The sequence below is a fragment of the Schistocerca nitens genome, chromosome 2, assembly GCF_023898315.1.
Source record: "Schistocerca nitens isolate TAMUIC-IGC-003100 chromosome 2, iqSchNite1.1, whole genome shotgun sequence".
In the NCBI taxonomy this organism is placed as follows: domain Eukaryota; kingdom Metazoa; phylum Arthropoda; class Insecta; order Orthoptera; family Acrididae; genus Schistocerca; species Schistocerca nitens.
This window is the reverse complement of record NC_064615.1, coordinates 924,659,248-924,680,140: the sequence shown is the minus strand read 5'-3', so window position 1 is coordinate 924,680,140 and position 20,893 is coordinate 924,659,248. Positions and strand designations below refer to the sequence as shown.

The following is a 20,893-nucleotide window of genomic DNA, read 5'->3' as shown; positions in this document are numbered from 1 at the left end:
TTGTCAAAATTTGAAATAAAAACTTTGAATGAGAACTGCCGCAATCTGAATTGTTTGAGATATAACGTACCTTTTCTCAGGGACTATAAAGCCCAACATCGTGAAATTCGGTATAGTTCTTAAGAATTACTTACTGAATGAATCTTTGCAGCATTTTTCCTTTATCTTTACTCTGAAGAAAGTTTTCCTTTTAAATTTGAGAAAAGTAGAGAAGTCCTGGGTAACACAAAAGTGAAAAATTAATTTCAGAGCAATCATATGCTCGATTAATTTACGAAAAAAGGTACATTATAGAAACAATGGTAATTAAATATTTAAATCCTTATAAAACGTACGTCGATGCGCATTTTCAAACAAAAATTGCACAGGATATGTTGCAAAAAATAGTGTCTAGTTTTAATATTTTACCTGTAATATTTTTGAAGAGATATATGTTTAAGTTCAAGAATGCGTCTTGCCGTACGTCTGGCCTCAAGGAATTCAACACAGTAACTTAAGTTCACACATTTATTCACCGCAGCCACTACAGTTTCAGTCACAATTACACTCACGCGCTGCATAGAGCAACTCAGTCTAGCATTTCCCAAAAAGTCTGCTTGTTTTCCTTTTTTCTTTACTTTTGTAAAGACTGTTCTTTGCACGGGTGGGGTTCCTGGTGATAGTATATGCATATTCGAATGATAACTTATCTTTTTTCTGTTGTAAACCTGTCGATCTTCCCAGTTTCTTAATTAATCAGTTTACAACCCATTGAAACCCAGCAAGTAGGAACGAAATCGATTGCCCGAAGCGGTCAAGATTGAGACCATAATTAATTTTCCCGCCGACAGAGCCCAAGTTGGATGCCCTCTCTTCCTCTCGTTTAAATTGAATCACGCTCTACCAAGCACGAAGCTATCAAACAGTAACACAGAGAGAAATGTAACATTAGAACCTCTATCAAATCTGGTGCACGATAAGCAGATGGAGTGATCGAGTAAAGAATGACGACCTGCAACGGGAATAAAATAATAAATATAAAAAAGGTACGTAGTGATCCGACCAGATAGAACTGTGAAGCACATATGGCGACCGGTGCCGCTGCTGAAAATAATACTTAAAGTAGGGATGGAAAGAATAAATCTCGGGAGCAGATCCGTTCAGAAAATTTGTGACGTTGTCCGGAGATAGTTCTTGAGTATTTTGGTGGAACTGACCCGGTCTCCTGCGGATTCTGTTGCTCAGTAATCGTTTCAGTGAAATAGAAGGTGGCCTAGAAATGCATACATGCTTTGTCTCAGCAAAACATACATAGATTCCAGCTTTTGAGTTTCGTAGATGTTATAGATTTTCTCATTCCGTAAGACAGAACATTAGGGAAAAGCAGTGGAAGAGAACATGAGTGGATAGGTAACACAGTGCACCACAACATGCTCCTTGTGAAGTTGTAGAAGGAACACTGCAAAGAAATAAAGGGAGAGGAAGACATGAAAGGGAATGACAATTAGAAAACATTGTGCAGGTAGTAGCAACTACATCATTAATGGAGAGTGACAGCAATTACTATTCGTTCGTTAATTGCTTCAGGGGAAGGGACCAAACATGAGGTCATCGGTCCCATCGCATTAGGGAAGAATGCGGAAGGTAGTAGATCGTGCACTTTCAAAGGAACCTTCCCATAATTTGCGTGAAGTGATTTAGGGAAATCACGGAAACCTAAATCAGGATGACCGGACGTGGACTTAAACCGTCGTCCACCCTTATGCGAATCCAGTATGCTAACCAGCAATTGCTGTTAACATCGAAACAGCGATGTAGCGAAAACCTGTTTGGGAACTTTTTAACTTTTACTTATGCATCATGACCTTAAACAAGATCATGGTGCATATTTTTCTAGCACCTCTTAACACGCAATTCATTGAACAGGAGAGTAATTACCTGGTGTAATTGGTTAGCCACTGCACTCTCAGAGAAGAACGTCGCATTGATGAAGTCAGCGCAGTCAGATGCGTGAGCCTGTGCGAATCTCTGTCAATTCACACCCACGCCTCCGCGAAGCGTATAGCCCGGTGTCTCGCGCCTGACACCTCATGCACTGGTACACTAACGTGTAGGGCCCCCGTGGGCAAGCAAAAGTGCCACAACACGACGTGGCACGGACTCGACTAACGTCTGAAGTAGTACTATGCATTGTACTGGGCTGTACATCAATCCGTAAGAGTACGAGGAATTGGAGATCTCATCTGAACAGTACGTTGCAAGGCATTCCAAATATTCTGAATAATGTTCATGTCTGGGGAGTTTGATGGTCTGAGGGAGTGTTTAAACTCGGAAGCGTGTTCCTGGAGCCACTTTGTAGCAATTCTGGACGTGTGGGGTGTCGCTTTGTCCAGCTAGAATTGCCCAGGTCCTTCGGAATGCAGACTGGACATAAATGGATACAGGTGATCAGACAGGATGCTAACGTGTCACCTGTCAGAGTCTTATCTAGACGTATCAGAGGTCCCATATCACTCTAACTCCACAAGCCATTTTAGTGCCTTCACCAGCTTTAACAGTCCCCTTGAAACACGTATGTATTCAATGTATTCATTAACAGCGATGGCGAGGCATGACAGAATCTCTCACCAGAGAGTTATTTATCGTTGCTAATCTGCGCTTGACCGCGCGAGAGTTCTGTTGCGTGTAGCGAGTCGGCAGGAACAGTAGTTGTGTGTGTGGAGTCGGCAGAGCGAGTTGTCAGTTGCGAGTTGCACTCTGTCTGCAGTAGTAGTCGGCAGTACTAGTAGCGAGTGGACGGTTGTACTGAGCGGGCGTCGACATGGGTCGGCGGCGTGCTCTCCTTACATCTCTGGTTACGGTTCTGGACGAGGTATATTGTTATCGAAGGTAATGAAGCAGCATTGCGCTCAGCTAATGACATATGTTAATTGTAATTAATTTGTTCAAGAAATGCCCCAATAATAATTTTCTTATAAAGTAACTGTTTTTACACAAAAAGATTCATTTCAAGTCAAGTAATACTTCCTATGCATTCCCTCCAAGAATTAAAATTAAACATGGGCCAGCATTGCACGGAGCTGTGCCATAAAATAAGAGCAGATATTGATGCAGTTTTACTGAGGTAAGAATTTTGGTTTCTCTATTCAGGTTTAATTATTTCACAGGGCCGAAGGTCAGCGCCGCTGCCCTTATAAAATTTATCAGGTTCATCTTAACGTTAATTTAGAGGGGACTTAACATTTTTGCACAATTTTATTATCATTGAGTTTTATTACTGTGGGAAGCTAACATATGGCTCTATTTGCATTTTTATTCAATTCTTTTCATTTAAAATTTTCACGGGGAGGTTACACCCTGCAGACATGCAGGGTCCATGGATTCAAGACGTAGTCTCCATATCCGTACAAAAATGGTTCAAATGGGTCTGAGCACTATGGGACTCAACTTCTGAGGTCATCAGTCCCCTAGAATTTAGAACAGGATTCGAACCTGCGACCGTAGCGGTCTCGCGGTTCCAGACTGTAGAGCCTAGAACCGCACGGCTACTCCGGCCGGCATGCCCGTGCAAGTCCATCCGCTTGATACAACTTGAAACGAGGCTCAACCGACCAGGCGACATGTTTCCATTTATTAACAGTCCAATGTCGGTGTCGACGGGCCCAGGCGAGGTATAAAGCTTTGTGTCGTGCAGTCATCAAGGGTACACGATTGGGCCTTCGGCTCCGAAAACTCATGTCAATGATATTTCCTTGAATGATTCGCACTCGGTTACTTGTTGATGGTCCAGCATTGAAATCTGCAGCGATTTGCGTAAGGGTTACACTTCTGTCACGTTGAACGATTCTCTTCAGTTGTCGTTGGTCCCCTTCTAGCAGGATCTTTCTCCGGCCGCAGCGATGTCGGAAATTTGATGTTTTACCATATTCCTGATATTCACGATGGACCCGTGAAATGGTCGTACGGGAAAATCCCCACTTCATCACTACCTCGGAGGTGCAGAGTCCCATCGCCTGCACGCCGACTATAACACCATGTTGAAACTCACTTAAATCTTGATAACCTGTCATAGCAGCAGCAGATAGTTGTAGTCTTATACAGGAGTTGCCGACCGAGGTGCCGTCTTCTGCCTGTCTGCATAGCTTTGTATTTGAATACGCATGCCTATAGCAGTTTCTTTGCCACTCCAGTGTAGTATTAACATTTGTAAGAATAATATTACCAGCTTATCTTGTGCAATATATCTATTTAGTTACAAATATAAATAATATTCGTCAAAGAAGACTAGTAAATACAAACAATATCATACCAGAATCATATATGAGAAATTTAGAACTTCGTACCAATTACAGTACTGATAAAAAATCAGTTCGTCTGCAGCTGTTATGTTACTGAAGTCCATCGTCGTTTCTAAAACAAGCCTTATACTGAGAATAAAAAGGCTACCGAATTGTAGAGTGTTTAGAGAAAATAGAAAGAAACACTTCTTTACGTGACACAAATTTCACAGGTGTAGGATGGTCTTACCGCTGCTGATGTTCAGAGATGGAGTTCAAACTTCTGTGTGATGAATATCGTTACAGAGACGTTGCTGGAAGGGAGATGAGGTGTTCAGTGTACAAGGCAACGGTAGACACTACAGTTGGCTAGTAGCCAGTTAAGCTGAGGCGGCAGCCATTATTTGTGAAACACCAACTTGTTTCGAGTGTGGAGTACAATCATTAGTACCGAGCTGCCACCTGAATAATGACTCTAATACGTCATCCATCACACTTCAGTTTTTCCACATTCTCAGAACATCACTAACGTTGAAACATTCATGCACCACTAGGAGGTAGAGGATACACCTGTGGCATTAGTAACATATAAAAGAGTATTCCTTTCTATCTTCTCTAAGCACTCCAAAATTTTGTACACTGTCTTTTTTACTCCCAGTATAGTGATGGAGTCGGTAACACATCAAAAAGAAGAAGTTAGCTTGTAATATATCCAATCAGTCAAGAAACTGACTTCGGAAAGTGCACCAGCGATTATCTTGCGTGACGTACAAAATGACGTAAGCACTAAAACTGGACATACAGAACTCTATTTGAACCTCATGCCTAGAATAAGTGGACACTCGTCAGTGCGTAACAATGAAGTGGATGAGCCCCATTATCAAACTTACCCACAGGTTCGGTGTAATGCGCGTGGCGTTGATTGAAGAACCATGCTGTATTATACCAGTAGCTATGAGAGAAGGCGTACAGCGCATCGGCGAGACCAAACATTTTCGATGCCTCTGGCTGTCTCTCTTGGCATAGCACACTTATGTCATCGTAAAAGGAAAGGTATGACGGCTGATAGTTCAGTAGGCCATCATTCAACAGCGGTCGCCTGTAACACAAAAGCTGCGAGGTTACACCACTTCCAGTGTATGTAAGAATGTAAAAGTATACAGAGTGGATTTCTATTCAGCAGTGGATTACAAACTTCCTGGAAAATTAAAACTGCGTGTTAGACAGTGCAGGAACATAACAAAAAAAAATGGTTCAAATGCCTCTAAGAACTATGGGACTTAACATCTGAGGTCATCATTCCCCTAGACTTAGAACTACTTAAACCTAACTAACCTAAGGACATCACACACATCCATGCACGAGGGATGACTCGAACCTGCGACCGTAGCAGCCGCGTGGTTCCGGACTGAAGCACCTACAACCGCTCTACCACAGCGGCCGGCAGGAACATAACAAACAATAGCAATCCCATTGGTTTCTTTAGTATTCTGGTATATGAAGATTTCATATTCAAATAGCCATCTTCAGAGCATTTGAGTGAGATACTGATCTTAACTATTCTTGCAAAATATTCATTCTGTTTTGTGCTGCTGTATGATTTGAATCGGTTTTAGACGTAAATTGGAGAAATTAAACAGCAGGACTGCAACGCTTGCAAAAAGGATATACTTTGTCTTTAAATAAGAATTTCACATGCATTGCAAGAAAGTGAACATGTGATATTCATGTTAAGCATGTGAATGACTTGTTCGAAGTTGTTATTGATGAAGGTAAGTGTACCGTGCGTCGAAAGAGATCGGCAGGGAAAGCAATGGTTGGAAGTCTGTGTGGCCGTCACTAAACTGTCACTGCGTCCAGTTTGCATTGACACACGAGTACTGAATAATTGAACGTTGAGCTGAGTAACTTTATAACGGAATACCTGCATATCTGTGTTCTGTGGTTGTTCGTGTTACAAAACTGCAGTTGAGTTTGCTCTTGTAGGGCGGTATTATTTCCAGTAGTTCGTGAATGGTCATTTGTTTGTTCATGTTACAAAGTGGGAGGCCATTATTTGTACCCTTGTGCCGGACTAGTCGTAAATGATTTATGTTTCAGGTCTTATCACGCAATTTTATGATGCGTTTAATGTACCGCCAGGAAGTGCACGCAAGACTGACGTGTGAGATAAAATAAGATTACGTCTCTACAGACCCACTGAGGTAGCAGCGGAAATAGATTTGTTCTTGAGTTAAATAGTTGCCTTTTGTAATTTGTTCGGTACTCCTGTACTGTAATCGAGTAAATTTTGATTTGTAGTACGCGAAACTGGTGTGTACAAAACTTGTAATTTGTTGCGTATTTCACGTGAGTTTCTTAAATTGGATTTATTTGAATACTTTCTTAGGTTTGAATTTCTGTCAGTTTGTTATTATAAATGTGTTAAAGATTACCCCATGCATTCTGTAATAGCCTCAGGCATTTTAAACGTTTCATCACATATAGTTATCGATCTTGAGTCGAAACCTTTAGGTCCAAAGACAATGTTTTCTAATAATTTTTGGGTAAGAATTGGTGTTAATAACTTTGTTTTGGAGGCTTCCGAATTCATGTTAGTCCGGCACCTTACCACACCTTAATAGCTTCTACCATAACAGTAAGTTGTCCATATTTGCATTGACTGAACTGTATACATAATAAAATTAAGAAGTGAAATACAATACACACTGATTAACTTCTCATGGTTTGGGTTCACAATCATGTACAATTTCTGAAAGGATCATTTCACGACGTACAGAGCTTCGCACTTGTTTGATGTTACTGTGTATCTACAGTGGAAACGCTTATTTTAGACGATGAAATGTACACATCTTGGAGGATTTTAAAGTCTGACATGATTTGAAAGAAAATCTTCTACAGCACCCCTTGAAAATGGCCGAAAGGCCCAAACTGCAATTGTAAAATAAATAATTTCTGCAGTCGACGGGGAATATGATGTCCTTAAGAAAACACACATTGAGCTAGCCAGGCACGAATCAAGACCTGCCGTCACAGATTTACTTTTGACAGTACCTCTTCTTCTGCCTTCCAGCCATCACAGAAGCACTCCTGCATACCTTTCAGGACCAGCAGTGACCAATGACATCGAGAATTGATTCATGAATGAATTACCACTCTGTAGTGGAAGATGCACTCTTTTGAAACGTCGGGGATCGACTCCTTACCCGGTACACAGTTCTAATCTGCCAGGGAGTTTCGTATCTGGATTAACTGATGTGACAGTTGAGTAATTCTGCCTGTCAAGAGAGGTACGTCAGCTGAAACCAGAAAACTCACAGAAAGATGAGTTCCACTTTACCAGTCCCTTGCAGCTAATCCAGTGGTCGAGGCCATCGTAATATGGTGACTTAAGGTACTTCAAATTCATCTTTGCATCCACTATAAACGTGTTTTTCTTTCACAATACGTGTTTTGTTTTACTCATTTATACCATTATCAGTGATTGAATTTTCATAACATTTTTCCTTATATCCGGAAGTGCGTATTCCAGCGTTTCACACCGGTTTGTTTGACCTATTTGCAGCTTGATGTGCAGCAGTACATGTTTACTGAAGTAAAACACGACGAAATAACGCAGCACTGTTGCACACAAATGTTTGTTTGCCTGGTTCTAAACCATTCGCTGGGGATCCCGCTTTGGGAGTGGTTGGTATGGATCTCTCGTTTGACAAAGCAAGTTCTCATAGGACAATTTTTGGCCGTAAGATGTTATCCAAAGATCAGCGTTCTGTACGTCGATTCGATGCATATGTTTCTGATACGTCTCATGATAAGAATGGAAACCTCAAAATTGATTTTAGTACATTAAAATGAAGAGCATTCAATTGCGGAGTAAGATTTATTTTCCTAATTAATCTAAGACTGCGTTCCCTATAGCCCTATCAACGACGGAAAGTTTACTTACTGTCACATATGATGCAGAACAACCCGTACTCCTTGTAGCATGGTCCTTGGTTATCACTGTTACTAGAGAGCGACATTGCCAATTAATGGATGAGGCTGTAAGCTGCATGATAACAAATTCCGATTGATTTCTGGGTCCTCAGTTTTACCGGGAAGCAGTCCTTCCCAAGCCATGTGATTTCTTGGTGCCAAGGCTCGCAAATCATGTCCGTGTAACACATCCCAACAGACTGTTCTGCCTGAATGTACAGTACCATACCTACTATATTAACAAGGTGGGACTCAGAATACGTGCCGTGATCATATTCATCATTTGTATGCCACAGATGGAGAAAGTAGCTGTATACTGACAATGGTCTGAATAATCATCATACAGAGATTTGGTTGGGGACGAATTTTAGAAAAGAGATTCTTTCAATGTAATGGAACAAGTTCGCTCACTAAATCAACCCAAGAACGGTTTTAAGTGCAGGGTGGGGGTGAATACATAACATTCAGTAAAAGTGTAAAGAAAACCTCGAAACTTCTGGACAATTTGCCGCTAATGTACTACACATCAGTAATGATACACTATTGGCTGCGATATTTAGTTTAGAAACTCAGAAAGTGGCAAATCAACCAAAGACGCGATAAACACTCGCCACAGGGAATTGGAGTGTCCAGAGGCTCTGTACAAATGCGTGGCAGGCTACTAACATAACAATCGTCGTCAATTTGCCTACAAAGGCTGTCTCCAGGCGTCAGTGTGCGATCCATGGTTTTGGCCTGTAGTGCGGAGTCATTACTCAAGATATTATGCCAATCCAGTAATTAACTGGACTGGTGGAATCTAGAGATGACCCATTGTACGTGGTGATACGTGAGCTATAGAAGACATACGAAATGATGCATTTCCTGAACTTGAAGGACGGTACCAAAGCTCCACCATTGTCGTTGGAGATCTGTACCCCCCCATGCATCTCCTGTTTTCGACTTTGTACTGTCGTCGAACCGCGACGACACATTGAGCCGTATGAATGAACAAGAGAACGTTCACTGGGGAAGATTTTCAGAGCAAAATAACGTTCTCTGAGAGATCTCGTATGAATAAAAAATCTGAAGCATATTCTCTGAGGAGGGAGTTCCTTCTCACTGCCTCTCCTCATTATGGAGAAGGCTCTCAGTCTGTGTCGTCTGTCGTGTCCGGCAGAGAAAGCATGCATAATGTTACATTTCATTCAACTCACTCAAACAGGCAAGCTAGTCAGCGTACAAACATGTAACTGACATCAGTCTGTTCTAGAAGAATTGCACTGCATTTCAATTTTTACATTTATGTGATGCAGCAAATTATTAAGACGATTACGGACAAGCCGGCCGTTGTGGCCGAGCGGTTATAGGCGCTTCAGTCTGGAACCGTGCGCCTGCTACAGTCGCAAGGTTCGAATCCTGCCTCGGCATGGATGTGTGTGATGTCCTTAGGTTAGTTAGGTTTAAGTAGTTCTAAGTTCTAGGGGACTGATGACCTCAGTCCCATAGTGCTCAGAGCCATTTGAACCATTTGATTACGGGCAGTTTACTAACGTGCATTATATTGGAATGTTACCAAATTTTCAACATACGGGAAACTTTGTTGTTAATGAAATTAGGTGAACACATTACGCGAACGAAATCTTGAAATAACCTGACTTTTAATCTACTTTTAACCGGAACTCTGTCAGAGTTTTCTAACACCACATCATTTGGCTTAAATACGACGTACAATGGTCTGCTCCCTGTCAAGTGCGTAAATGGTCGCCCGTGCGGTTCGTTACGTGAAATAGATCGCTAGGTTAGTAATAAACCAGTTACTAATATTTTCTGATCCGCCGAATGATTTCTAACATAACAAAATGCAATACTTATGCTGTGGGAAGACATGATGATGAACATCTGAAGAAGTCAGTGGCGCATTTGTTTGGTGTAGGCACATACCTTAGCGTTCTCTTACATCAGTCTGAAAACTTGGGTCTTCTAAATAGCATCAAAAATGTTTTAATTTTCACTTCGTTTTAAACGTTGTCCCGTTTCTTTCCCGATTTTCCGAAAAGAAGTTTGCCAGGCAAGGCAAATAATGTTTTTATTGCTAAACCCATATAAACATTTAGAGTTTCTCTCTTAAGCATTTAGTTTGTCTACGCATATCTTTTTCTGTCTTCCTACCAACATGTATTCCGCCGTTACGCCAAAACGTCGGTAAAACTGAAGCTCAACAGAACTTACTCAGCTCGAAGTATGATTTAAAGTTCACTTCAAAAAACGGAGAATGTTCTCCGCTTCTGAGAGGCTCCTCTAGTTTTATTCATCCTAAATCGGAGAACGTTCTTTGTTCTGAGCTACTACCCGAACCATTTTAGTGACGCTGAGAACATACTCGGGTGAAATATATTTTTCGATTCGATTATTCATGCGAACGTGAGCACGTTGTCCGAAATTTCATGTGTAAAGTATGTTCTCCATTTTCTTCATACGACCCTCTATTTTACGCCACCACCTCAGCTCTCTCACCTGCACTCTTGTACTTTTTCTTCGCCCATAATCTCCCACCCTTTGTCGTCTTATTCATTGTTGTAGCACTCACAACGAGCTGTAATTTTGCAGGTTCTTCACCGTTGCCACCGTCAAATGCTCCAAAAGCATAACTGTCATTTACACCATCGTCGACTCTGCCGCTAGCAGCGCTGCTATCTCAACACCAACACCATCACCAGCCCCAGTACCACGTCGCGCCACATCGCCCGCACAGTTGCCGGTGCCAGGAGTTCCAACCACATCCACCACCATTGTACTGTCATCACCTTCGCCGTAAACATACGTTAATGTCCTTTTACAAAGACCAAGAAAACGAAATAGAGCAGATAAATCCTCGCCATTCCAAATAAAACCAAACCACAAAAGATTTTACTAAATTCTTAGACGTGAAATCAATAATTCCTCTCCATTATTGTCTTCCAGTCTACCCATCTCCACTTCTCAGTTAACCTCCCTAAGCACTCATACCTTCATGCCCATTGCCCAACAGAATATTCATACTTTTGTCCCATCACCCTGTCAGCATGTCTCACTGTAACTTGCCGTGAACCAATAACCCACACCCTTTATCCATGGCAGGTGTGGAGTACTGAACCGAGACTCCCCACACAATAACCAGACATGGAGCAGCAGTAGGGCTCCTCGAAAACATCTACAAATCATGTTCAAACATCGTATAGAACATTTTATCCTGAGCATGTATTTTACCACCCTAACAGTCACCTGTGCTACTGCCTGTAACTGTCTGAATCATCCTATACCATATAATTTCCTTGCTCGCATCGATCAGTACCTCTCCACACCTGTATATTGCCATCAGTTCCTATGATGAACTTACCTGTGGGTGTCAAATCTTCATCTTCCCTTCAGAAGGCCTAGTCCACTTCCTAGACACACCTATCCCTAAAATATCTCCCCGCCAGCCTTTTCAGATATAGCTACAGAAGTTTTTCATCCAACTGGAAGCAATCACGATTCAGTTTAATTTTCCATCCTAAGCCATATTTTCCCCTCCATAGCTATCCCACAATAACCCACCTAAAATAACCCAAGAACTATGCCACAAGAGCTGACATGTCTATTGGAGCTCACCCATTCCCACATAGGAAACCAGCTTTTCACCGTCCATAGTAACAATATATCTCGTACACTAGTCCCTTCGATAGCCCCATACGTCTACCACTCGAGAGACAGCTGTTTCCCTTTCGCTCGCAACTTCCATCAAACACGCGCTATGTTACGGGCTTATTTAAATACATCGATCATAGCACGAAATATAAGAACCATGGCAATTTGCTTCCTCCATTCTGTTGACATCTTCCGCTTTTTTGTTTAATCCTCATCAATGCTTAGACTTTTCCTTCGTCTGTTGAGTTTAATATGAACTGTGGCCTCTTTTTCTCGCCGAATTGGTACCGGTATTTGGGATAGAGGTGCTACTACACGATATTAGCATAATTTCTCCTAGAGATGACTCGTTTTTGTCCCTCATAATGTGAAGACATACTCAGTTCTCGTGCCAGGTGCCAGAGATTTTGCCACATCATTGTTGCCACAAATTATGTAAACTTTCTCTAGTCGAAGCAGTAACACCATTCATTATGATGGTTGGCTCCGCTTGTCTGCTGCATAATATGTGGCCCACTTTAAGACAAAAGACGAACCACAAAATCAAAGTTTAAACGGAATCAGAAAACTTTGTAAATTACTAGTCTTTGTAATCACCTCCTTCACTTTTTTCTATCAGTCCTAGTTGTTTACTCCACACTGTATTAAATCATCACAGTAGTTTATAGAACATTTATGAATATTTCAGTGGAAAAAAGTGAAATAAACATTAATAAAACATAGTGAGTTCGAAAAAAGATTTGAATGTATACTGGTTTATACCTGAATATAAAGTACCCAGGCCTCTCCTTATCTTCTTCTGTCTCGTAGTACGCTGTCTGTCTGCTGACGGATTGCATGTCGTGTACCCATCCGCTTAATTTCGTGTGTAGCATGTCTTTCACACGTTCCGCATGCTTAATCCAGCCGTGGAGTTTCTGCTCACTCATGTGGTTACCCTGAGACACACAAGAAATAGTTCATGTTACTTGCATAATATTCACAAGCATCAGCCAGTCTTAATTTACAGTTACAAGTACCACATCATATAACACTGAAATTACTGCCGGAGCATGAGTGTAGTCATTGAGTTCTGTGCAGGCATTAAGACATTAATGCAGAGTAGGTGCCTAGCGGTGTCATGTTAAATACATACAATTCTCACACTACGCCATCAGATAAGAGAGCTGCAGATATTTCTGAGTAGTTAACAATACAAACGTATGAATGCATGAATGCGTACTCTCGTGGCAATATGTGTGACCGAAATGCTCTGGGGCTGGCAGCTGCGTCAAGCTCGTCCACGTAGAGCCACTTGGAGGAACTGGGACTCTCGGGAGATTCTGTTAAAACTTTTGAACGATTTTCGAAAAGAAAATCATCAGCTCCTGAGGAATCTGAATACATGTTGCTATTGTTTACAAACGTAACGGTAGACACCAACCGCTCCACATCAGAAAAATTATCTTAATTAAATGTGCACAGATGAAATGTCAGTTTGAATCATAATTTGGCTGTTTCGCGACTGCTCGATTTTGTCTAAAATTTCCGTTTGTTCCTCGTCATCTAACATTAGGGTCGTCTATATCTGAACATGTCTCGAATGTTGCAGATTGGAAGGAATGCAGCACAGTTTATTGACCTAATGAGTTTCATATGGGGAAAAATGTGCCTGTCCCACTTGTTCTAGCTGATGTTAACAGAGAAACCAAATCAGAGAAGATATCTCGAAATATCTCCGTTGGATGTAAAGAGAAAACCGTGGAATGATTAGGGTTTCAAGCCTCAGTCTGTAAACATGGAACCCTTACAGGATCACTTTCTTGTCCGTCTGTCTGTCCGACTGTTAAGAATCTTTTTTGCTAGAAACGGGTGGACGCATCAAGTTGAAATTCATGTCGCATATTAATGTCCATGGTGTCTATGATATTTCAAAACGTTAAGCTTCTAAGTCACTCCAATCAAAAGATACAGCCATTTGTATCACATGTTTTGATACTCAAACATAACTCATCAAGACCGGAAGGGTGCTTCCCGTTGATCTAGAACCATGACATATGGTAAGAAGCAATTTTTCGCAATAAGTTTAAAGGTAAAATATCCGAAAATTGTTCATCTGTAATTATATAACATGAAAACGTGAAAAATTACATATCTGTCATTTTTTATCAGTCTGTCTATTTGTCTGTCCGTTTGTTAGCACCCTTTTTCTATAACAGCTTTATGTCTATGTACTTTTGGCGACGTAAAAATTGTAAGCTTGTAAGGCAGAGCAGTCGAAAGATACGGTAATTTATGTCAAATATTTTGAAACTCGAAAACTCGCTAATCAGAATCCTTAGTATGCTCCCCGTTGGCCTAGAATCATGCAACTTGGCAAGAAGGAAGTAGTCCAGTACAAGTAAAGGAAAAACCTATTTTAATTATATCAAATAAAAGGTATCTTTAACCATTTGGACATACGGTGCATTCATCATCTGTAAAAAGTATATCACATAAACATTACTGCATGCAAGCCAAAAATATAGGTTGCCGTAATGTTTTAGTACGTACATCCAAATGTATTATTAAATCTACTCTCTGTACGTAGATAAACTGAAGTCCCCTGCTCGCTTGTTTTTGTATGTTCGGGCTAGGCTGAGGAACCACTTTAGAAATTCTGACATGGTATTGGTATTCCCAGGACCGATATCTTGCCAGTATCGATACCGACGACAGGCAACAATCGTTCGGATTCTCAGTTCCCGGGATGGATAAATTGTACGTATACACAATTAAGTCTGTACAAAACCCTTGGTCTGTGAGTCCCTCTCACAGCTGCCCAATTTTTTTATTTACACTAAGAAATGGCTCTGGTTCAAATGGCTCTGAGCACTATCGGACTCAACATCTTAGGTCATAAGTCCCCTAGAACTTAGAACTACTTAAACCTAACTAACCTAAGGACATCACACACACCCATGCCCGAGGCAGGATTCGAACCTGCGACCGTAGCAGTTACACTAAGAACGCCCAGTATGTTGTGCTGTAAGGTGAGTGTTTATCAGACACTAGGGTGTCGTCAGGAGCGTCCGAGGGAAGTGTGACAGAACTGCTCTTGCTCTGTATATGGGGTGTCCCAAATCTTCTGTGTCATTTTGAAACAGTGATAATGGTTCCAAAACTGATTGATATTGAGACAGAGAACCAAAGGTCGAAAATGCATAATTGTTGTGCTACAGTGTTGCTGATAGTAATTTTACTAAGCAACTACCTGCAGTCTCCATGCATGTATTACAATAATGCCTGCAGCTGGCATATTCTGGCAGAGACCCCATGTTGTGTCTGTTGAGCACTGGAACATGTAGCAGTTGATGAACAGTTTACGTCCCTCACCACTAAACAGACTTATTGTGCACAACGTGGCTTATAGCACGTGTGTCATGTGACCAAGGAATGCATCACACCGACCCATTAACCTCTGCCGCAAGCACACAACTATTCCTGATGTCAGTTGTCCACTGCATCAGGCAGCTTGTGATGTGCCCACGGTGAGGGGTGTTACTGTGTACAGGGCATGACATGTGGTCCGAGAGGGAATATTATTTGTCACAAGACTCAGCAGACATGCATTTAATGCATAGTGTAGCAAGATTTATTGCCTGTAAAGCAACAAGAATGAACTGAGAGCTCTTTCTCAACAGGTATCATCCTAACTGGCAGATGTTTACTTCTGTAGAAACTAGCTTATGAGAGATGGGCTCATTCACGCCGCAAAGAGCTAGCCAACGTTCCTACCAAAAATATATCTTAGCACCAGACTTTGAAGAGATGGTGTTGGATCGTGTGGCCGACCACCCAACAATCAGCACCCGTCAATTTACCCATGAAATGTACACTTCGACGGATAGAGTGTAGAGTACTGGTGGAAGAGATATTACATCTCTATCATAAAGAAAGTATGCAAGCAATGGGACAAACTGCTTTTGAACCCCACGTCCACTTCTGTCAATGGATTTACTGTGCTCTAGGGCCAAACTTTGTACAGATAATACTGTTCGTGGATGAGGCCCCTTTCACCCGTGATGATGTTTTCAACCACACTCATTGTTGGATTGCAATGGGGAGCTTCTATTTCATGGCCAGAGCGATCGCTGGATCTCACAACCCTGGATGTCTTTCTCTGGGGTTACATCAAGATGTTGGCGTATGAAACACCTGTGGATGTCGCTGAAGACCTGCTTGCCAGGGTCGAAGCTGCCTGTATCCTCGTACCACATTGTTGCTCATGCACCAGACTACCACGGCGAGTGTGGCCGCCTCACGTTTAAATATGTAGCTTTTGTCATATACACAGACTCAGATTGAGTTTTAACAAGTTTCTGCACAGTTGTTTCCTTGCCCCAGCTGTTCAGAGCAATGAAATGAGACAAGACTCTAAAGACAATAGCGTGGTTGACTCCATTCCATCATGGTAAAAGCTGGGACGATACAGGAATAACTGTTGAGGATATGCTGACATCACTCCGAAACTTTGATCGCAGAGACAGCATTGTACACATCAAAGATCACGAAAAGGTAGTCTGAATGCAGCCATCTGGAATTTGGAGTTGTTCAACTGTCCTTTAATCATACATCTCAAGCAAGCCTCTTGTGGCGGAGAGGAAACCGGGTTTACATTGACTCCAGATGTGTACAGATACTATTACAATAGTTGACCAATAGATAAATGTTTTGTAATAAAATTTTTGTACTTATTTACATATTTCCGACAAATTTTTTTACGGTTCTTTTGTTATGTACAGTTATTTAACAAGTGACATCTACCTTTTTGGATAATTGGAGAGATGATTTTCGAAGTCTGCAATACATCGCTCAAAACGTACCCGATCAGCAGTTGCCTGCAGCCAGCAGATTCCAATTCGTGCTTATCTATACACAGCATAATCTCACTCATTTAATACTTGAATTTTTTCTTCTTTCGAGAAATAAACCCAGTTTTGCTGCTTTGGCTCCATGCTTGGTACGTAATGACAGTAGTACCAAATGAGAGAAGCAGGTTCAGACATGTACCAACACGCTGAAAACCTTTCGTAACACGCTATTTGAAAGCAAAGTTATTGGTGGGAGAAGAAACATAATGAGCTGGTATTTGAATTCCTTTGATGTGTATGCTGCGTGGCTGAAGGGGCTTATAAATAGCCCCGCGGAGGGGACCCAAGTCTTATTCTCTCTCCGATTGCTAGCCAGCACTGAAGTCGAAATTAAACGCTCGTGTGATAACGGTGACGATGATGGTGAGTTTAGTAAGCGTCCATACACATTGGATAACAATTATGACACCACACTGTTGTCACTCTTTACCGACAATGGTGTGATGTCATTCATCATGAGCAACTTGGCAGAGGATGAAAGTAAATATAACTATTTAAACAATGAACCACTGTTTGTGCTTTTGTTTGTAAGTTATTCTTGTGGTCTTTACTTCTTCCTTTCTAGATGCGATCAGCCTTGACTCGTTGTGGGATCTGAACCCAGTGGTTAGCGATGATGGTAAACCCTGAGGAATGGCTTCGATTGTTCAGGAGCAGATATGTGACTACTATTATTTTCATTATTCTGCAATATTAATTTTTCGTTGTTACCGTTGAGATGTTCTTGATTGTAGATGCATCCACTCACAATATCGGTTTTCTGACAGAACCACCAGCTACTGGTGGTAGCACACACAGTCACATACATAAACACATACACACACATAAAACTATATATATATATATATATATATATATATATATATATATATATATATATTATAATGATGATGAAAAATTCTAAAATCTACTCTCTTTCTCTTTTTCACACACACACACACACACACACACACACACACACCTCTCTGAGAGATTCAAAACAACTGCCAGTGACATCTTCAACTGTTCGACTGTCCGCCATCTTGTTTTCACACCTTCAACTGTTCCACTGTCCGCCATCTTGTTTTCACACCTTCAACTGTTCCACTGTCCGCCATTTTGTTTTAACAGCTGGTAAACAGTGACAGTGACAACTCAATATACAGAACTAGATAGTGAAGAAGATGACAAAAAGAGAAAACATAAGTGAAACATAATGTTAATAGACACACACACAAAATTATTAACTTCAGGCATGGCCATAAAAGTTTAGAGATCGTAATTTTTGCGTAAATATTTTGCCTACATTAAGTTGTACACGGTTGCAGATGACAAACTACAAAGAGAAACAGACTCTGTAAAAACATAATACAGCAGGAAAACCACACCATGTGGTAAGAAGGTCTGAATACATAATTTTATGTGCTCTTCAGAAATCTGTATTTACTATTTAGAAACTAATATTTACATGTATTTAAACAATAAAGAACATTCCTTATGTCTAACAGCCATAAAATAAAAAAGCCACTGATAATGCTGCAACTGCAGTGATAGATGTCTGGGTCAAAAAACAAAATTGGGTTTGGCTAAAGATGGACACCAGCCAAAAACATATGTTGTTCTTAAAGCAAACACAGACCATGGAGCTTCACCTCAAGGTGATTACCTACTGGTGCATTTACATCTGTGTTGTCTTCTGGGTTTGTCCATATTCTCTCAGACACATCTCCCCTCCCACCCCCTACGAGTGAGGTGGCACAGTGGTTAGCACACTGGACTCTTGTTCGGGAGGATGACAGTTTGATCCCATGTCTGGCCATCCTGATTTAGGTTTTCCGTGATGTCCCTAAATTGCTCCAGGCAAATGCCATGACGGTTCCTTTCCGGCTGACTTCCTTCCATGTCGTTCCATAATCTGATGAGATCGATTACCTTTCTGGTTCGTCTCCTCCCCCATAAAACCCAACTCCACATTCCCCTACCGACGCCACATGCCTCCACCAATACTAATGCTGGATACGCTCTTACTGACCAACATGCCTGTTGATGATCTGTTGCTGGAAGCGTATCCATCAATGAACACAACAATAACTTTTTGTGTAAGTATCCAGAATTTATTAGTATTATTAATGAGCAGATACGATTTTTATATTCCTAAATCACTAGATACTTATCAACTGTCTTTTTATCTTCTTCTTCTGTGCAGGTTTATTGGGAGGTGGTCTTACGCCACAACCCAAACTTCTCGCTGGCTGCCATCATCGCTGCAGCTGAGGCCTTCAAACTGACAGGCAGATTCTCTCTCCCAGAAACTGGCCCTTTAATTACCTCTGCCCTATGCTTTCACTATAGCACTACACCCTCCCCAGCAAGGTTCTCCCAACAGGTGCACGCCACAACTGCATGTGGTTGTAGCAATGCTGTATGTGCATGGCCCGTCTCCAATGGTCTGGGCCACGATCTCCATGCCCATACTGTTATGGATCACCTAGTAAGTCCTGAAGCTCCTTTAGACTACTTAATTATTGATGGCGCTTTAAATGATCGATGGCACTTTTGCAGACAGGATCTCACTTGTCTGAAACGATATTTTGAACGCTAGTAACCGAGATCCTGCCACTTTTCTTAATGCTTGTCTGATAGTTCTTTAAGGGGAGCTCCCTGGATAGGTCTGCAATACACAGTATCGCACCTTAAGTTCAAAGCAGTTCTCTGCTGTGAAGTTATACATCCCCGAAAGAGAACGTGGTGTTGAGGAGTAGAGCATTGTCCAAGTCTGGGGAGAAGTGAGGTGACATTATGGAATGAGTCGATCCCAGAGTGGTTCAGAAATTTTACCAAGAGAATCAAACTGGGTAATTTTTCTGAGATTCAGTAAAGCGGTTCTGGTAAGACGCTCAGCTATATTCTCTACTTACACTTGTATTCATACGTTTTTGCTCCACTTATTGCGGCATCCATTTACATCTCTCTTCCAAAGGATATATTTTTAAAAATAAGCATGCATTAATGTCCAAAATCTTGATGAGAGCGATTTAAATTCAACTGCATGGTCGGTTGTTGCTGGTTATAGGAATTGCGTTATACATGCAGGGCATACAGATATGTACTAAACATCAGATGTCCACTTGCATTATAATTTCCAGTCTACTCAGTCCCCCATAGAACTCCACTTTCTTCGAAAGATAGGTAGAACCACAAGTATTTGATTTACGTATACGGACTGGACGTCAGTAAGCCAGAAGAAGAAGACGAACATGAGCACACTGTATGGAACAACAACAATGAAGTCGAGCTTAAAGTAGCTGGAGCAGACTTCTTTTGCGAATTATTCAATACGTCCCAGACATATAGATCTGCTGCCAATCTCTGAAACTGGTAAGAAACAATACATTTGGATCAAATGCATGTCACATCTACTTTTCTCCCAAATGAAAACAAAAATGGTCCAAGACATTTTTGCTGTAGGTATCTCAAGTCGTTTACCAGGAATGGGTATACTGATAGACACTTCATTGATTGATGGAGCTGGGAATGTGTGCAATTGATTATCAAGGATAAATATTTACTGACGTTTAAGAATGACTCTCACTAAGAGCTATTTTTCATCTTCGTTTACGTCGATTTAAAGCTGAAATAAAGATTGTTCTATCACGACGACAAACGGTTAATCTGTTTAGATGGGTTTGGGACGCTCCTGTATGCAGACTATTTGCTGGAGTAAATGAGTGTGTTTATTTATTTGTAAAAAGTTGGTGCATGCAACTGGGTCTGTGTGGAATAATTTGATGAACCATTAGTCATATCAGTATATATTTTGTGTGTAACATGTGCACTATATATATATATATATATATATATATATATATATATATATATATATATATATATTACAGAAAGGTACTATTTTCTATATTTGTGTGTGTGTGTGTGTGTGTGTGTGTGTGTGTGTGTGTGTGTGTGTGTGCACATGCGAGTGCATGTGTATTTTTTGTGCTGCCATTGCTGTTGTAAGAATGTATACACTGATTTTTTCTCTCTCTCACAATTAGTAACAAGCGTTTTGTACATATTGTAAATTAAAAGAAATTACCTTATTCATAAAAAACGTGTTTATTGTAATAGATATATATCAACTATGAA

At 41.0% G+C, this 20,893-nt stretch overlaps 1 protein-coding gene across 3 annotated transcripts in view; it reads right to left on the bottom strand.

Moving 5' to 3' along the window:
• The window catches only part of LOC126237243 (uncharacterized), a 108,485-nt gene that overhangs the window by 25,591 nt on the left and 62,001 nt on the right, over nucleotides 1–20,893 (bottom strand). For all 3 annotated transcript variants that reach the window (XM_049947148.1, XM_049947149.1, XM_049947151.1), the window contains 2 exons: nucleotides 12,642–12,817; nucleotides 5,147–5,355 (listed from right to left, as the gene is read on the bottom strand). In XM_049947148.1, the coding sequence (XP_049803105.1) occupies nucleotides 5,147–5,355; nucleotides 12,642–12,817 (385 nt within the window). The remainder of the gene's footprint in view (nucleotides 1–5,146; nucleotides 5,356–12,641; nucleotides 12,818–20,893) is intronic.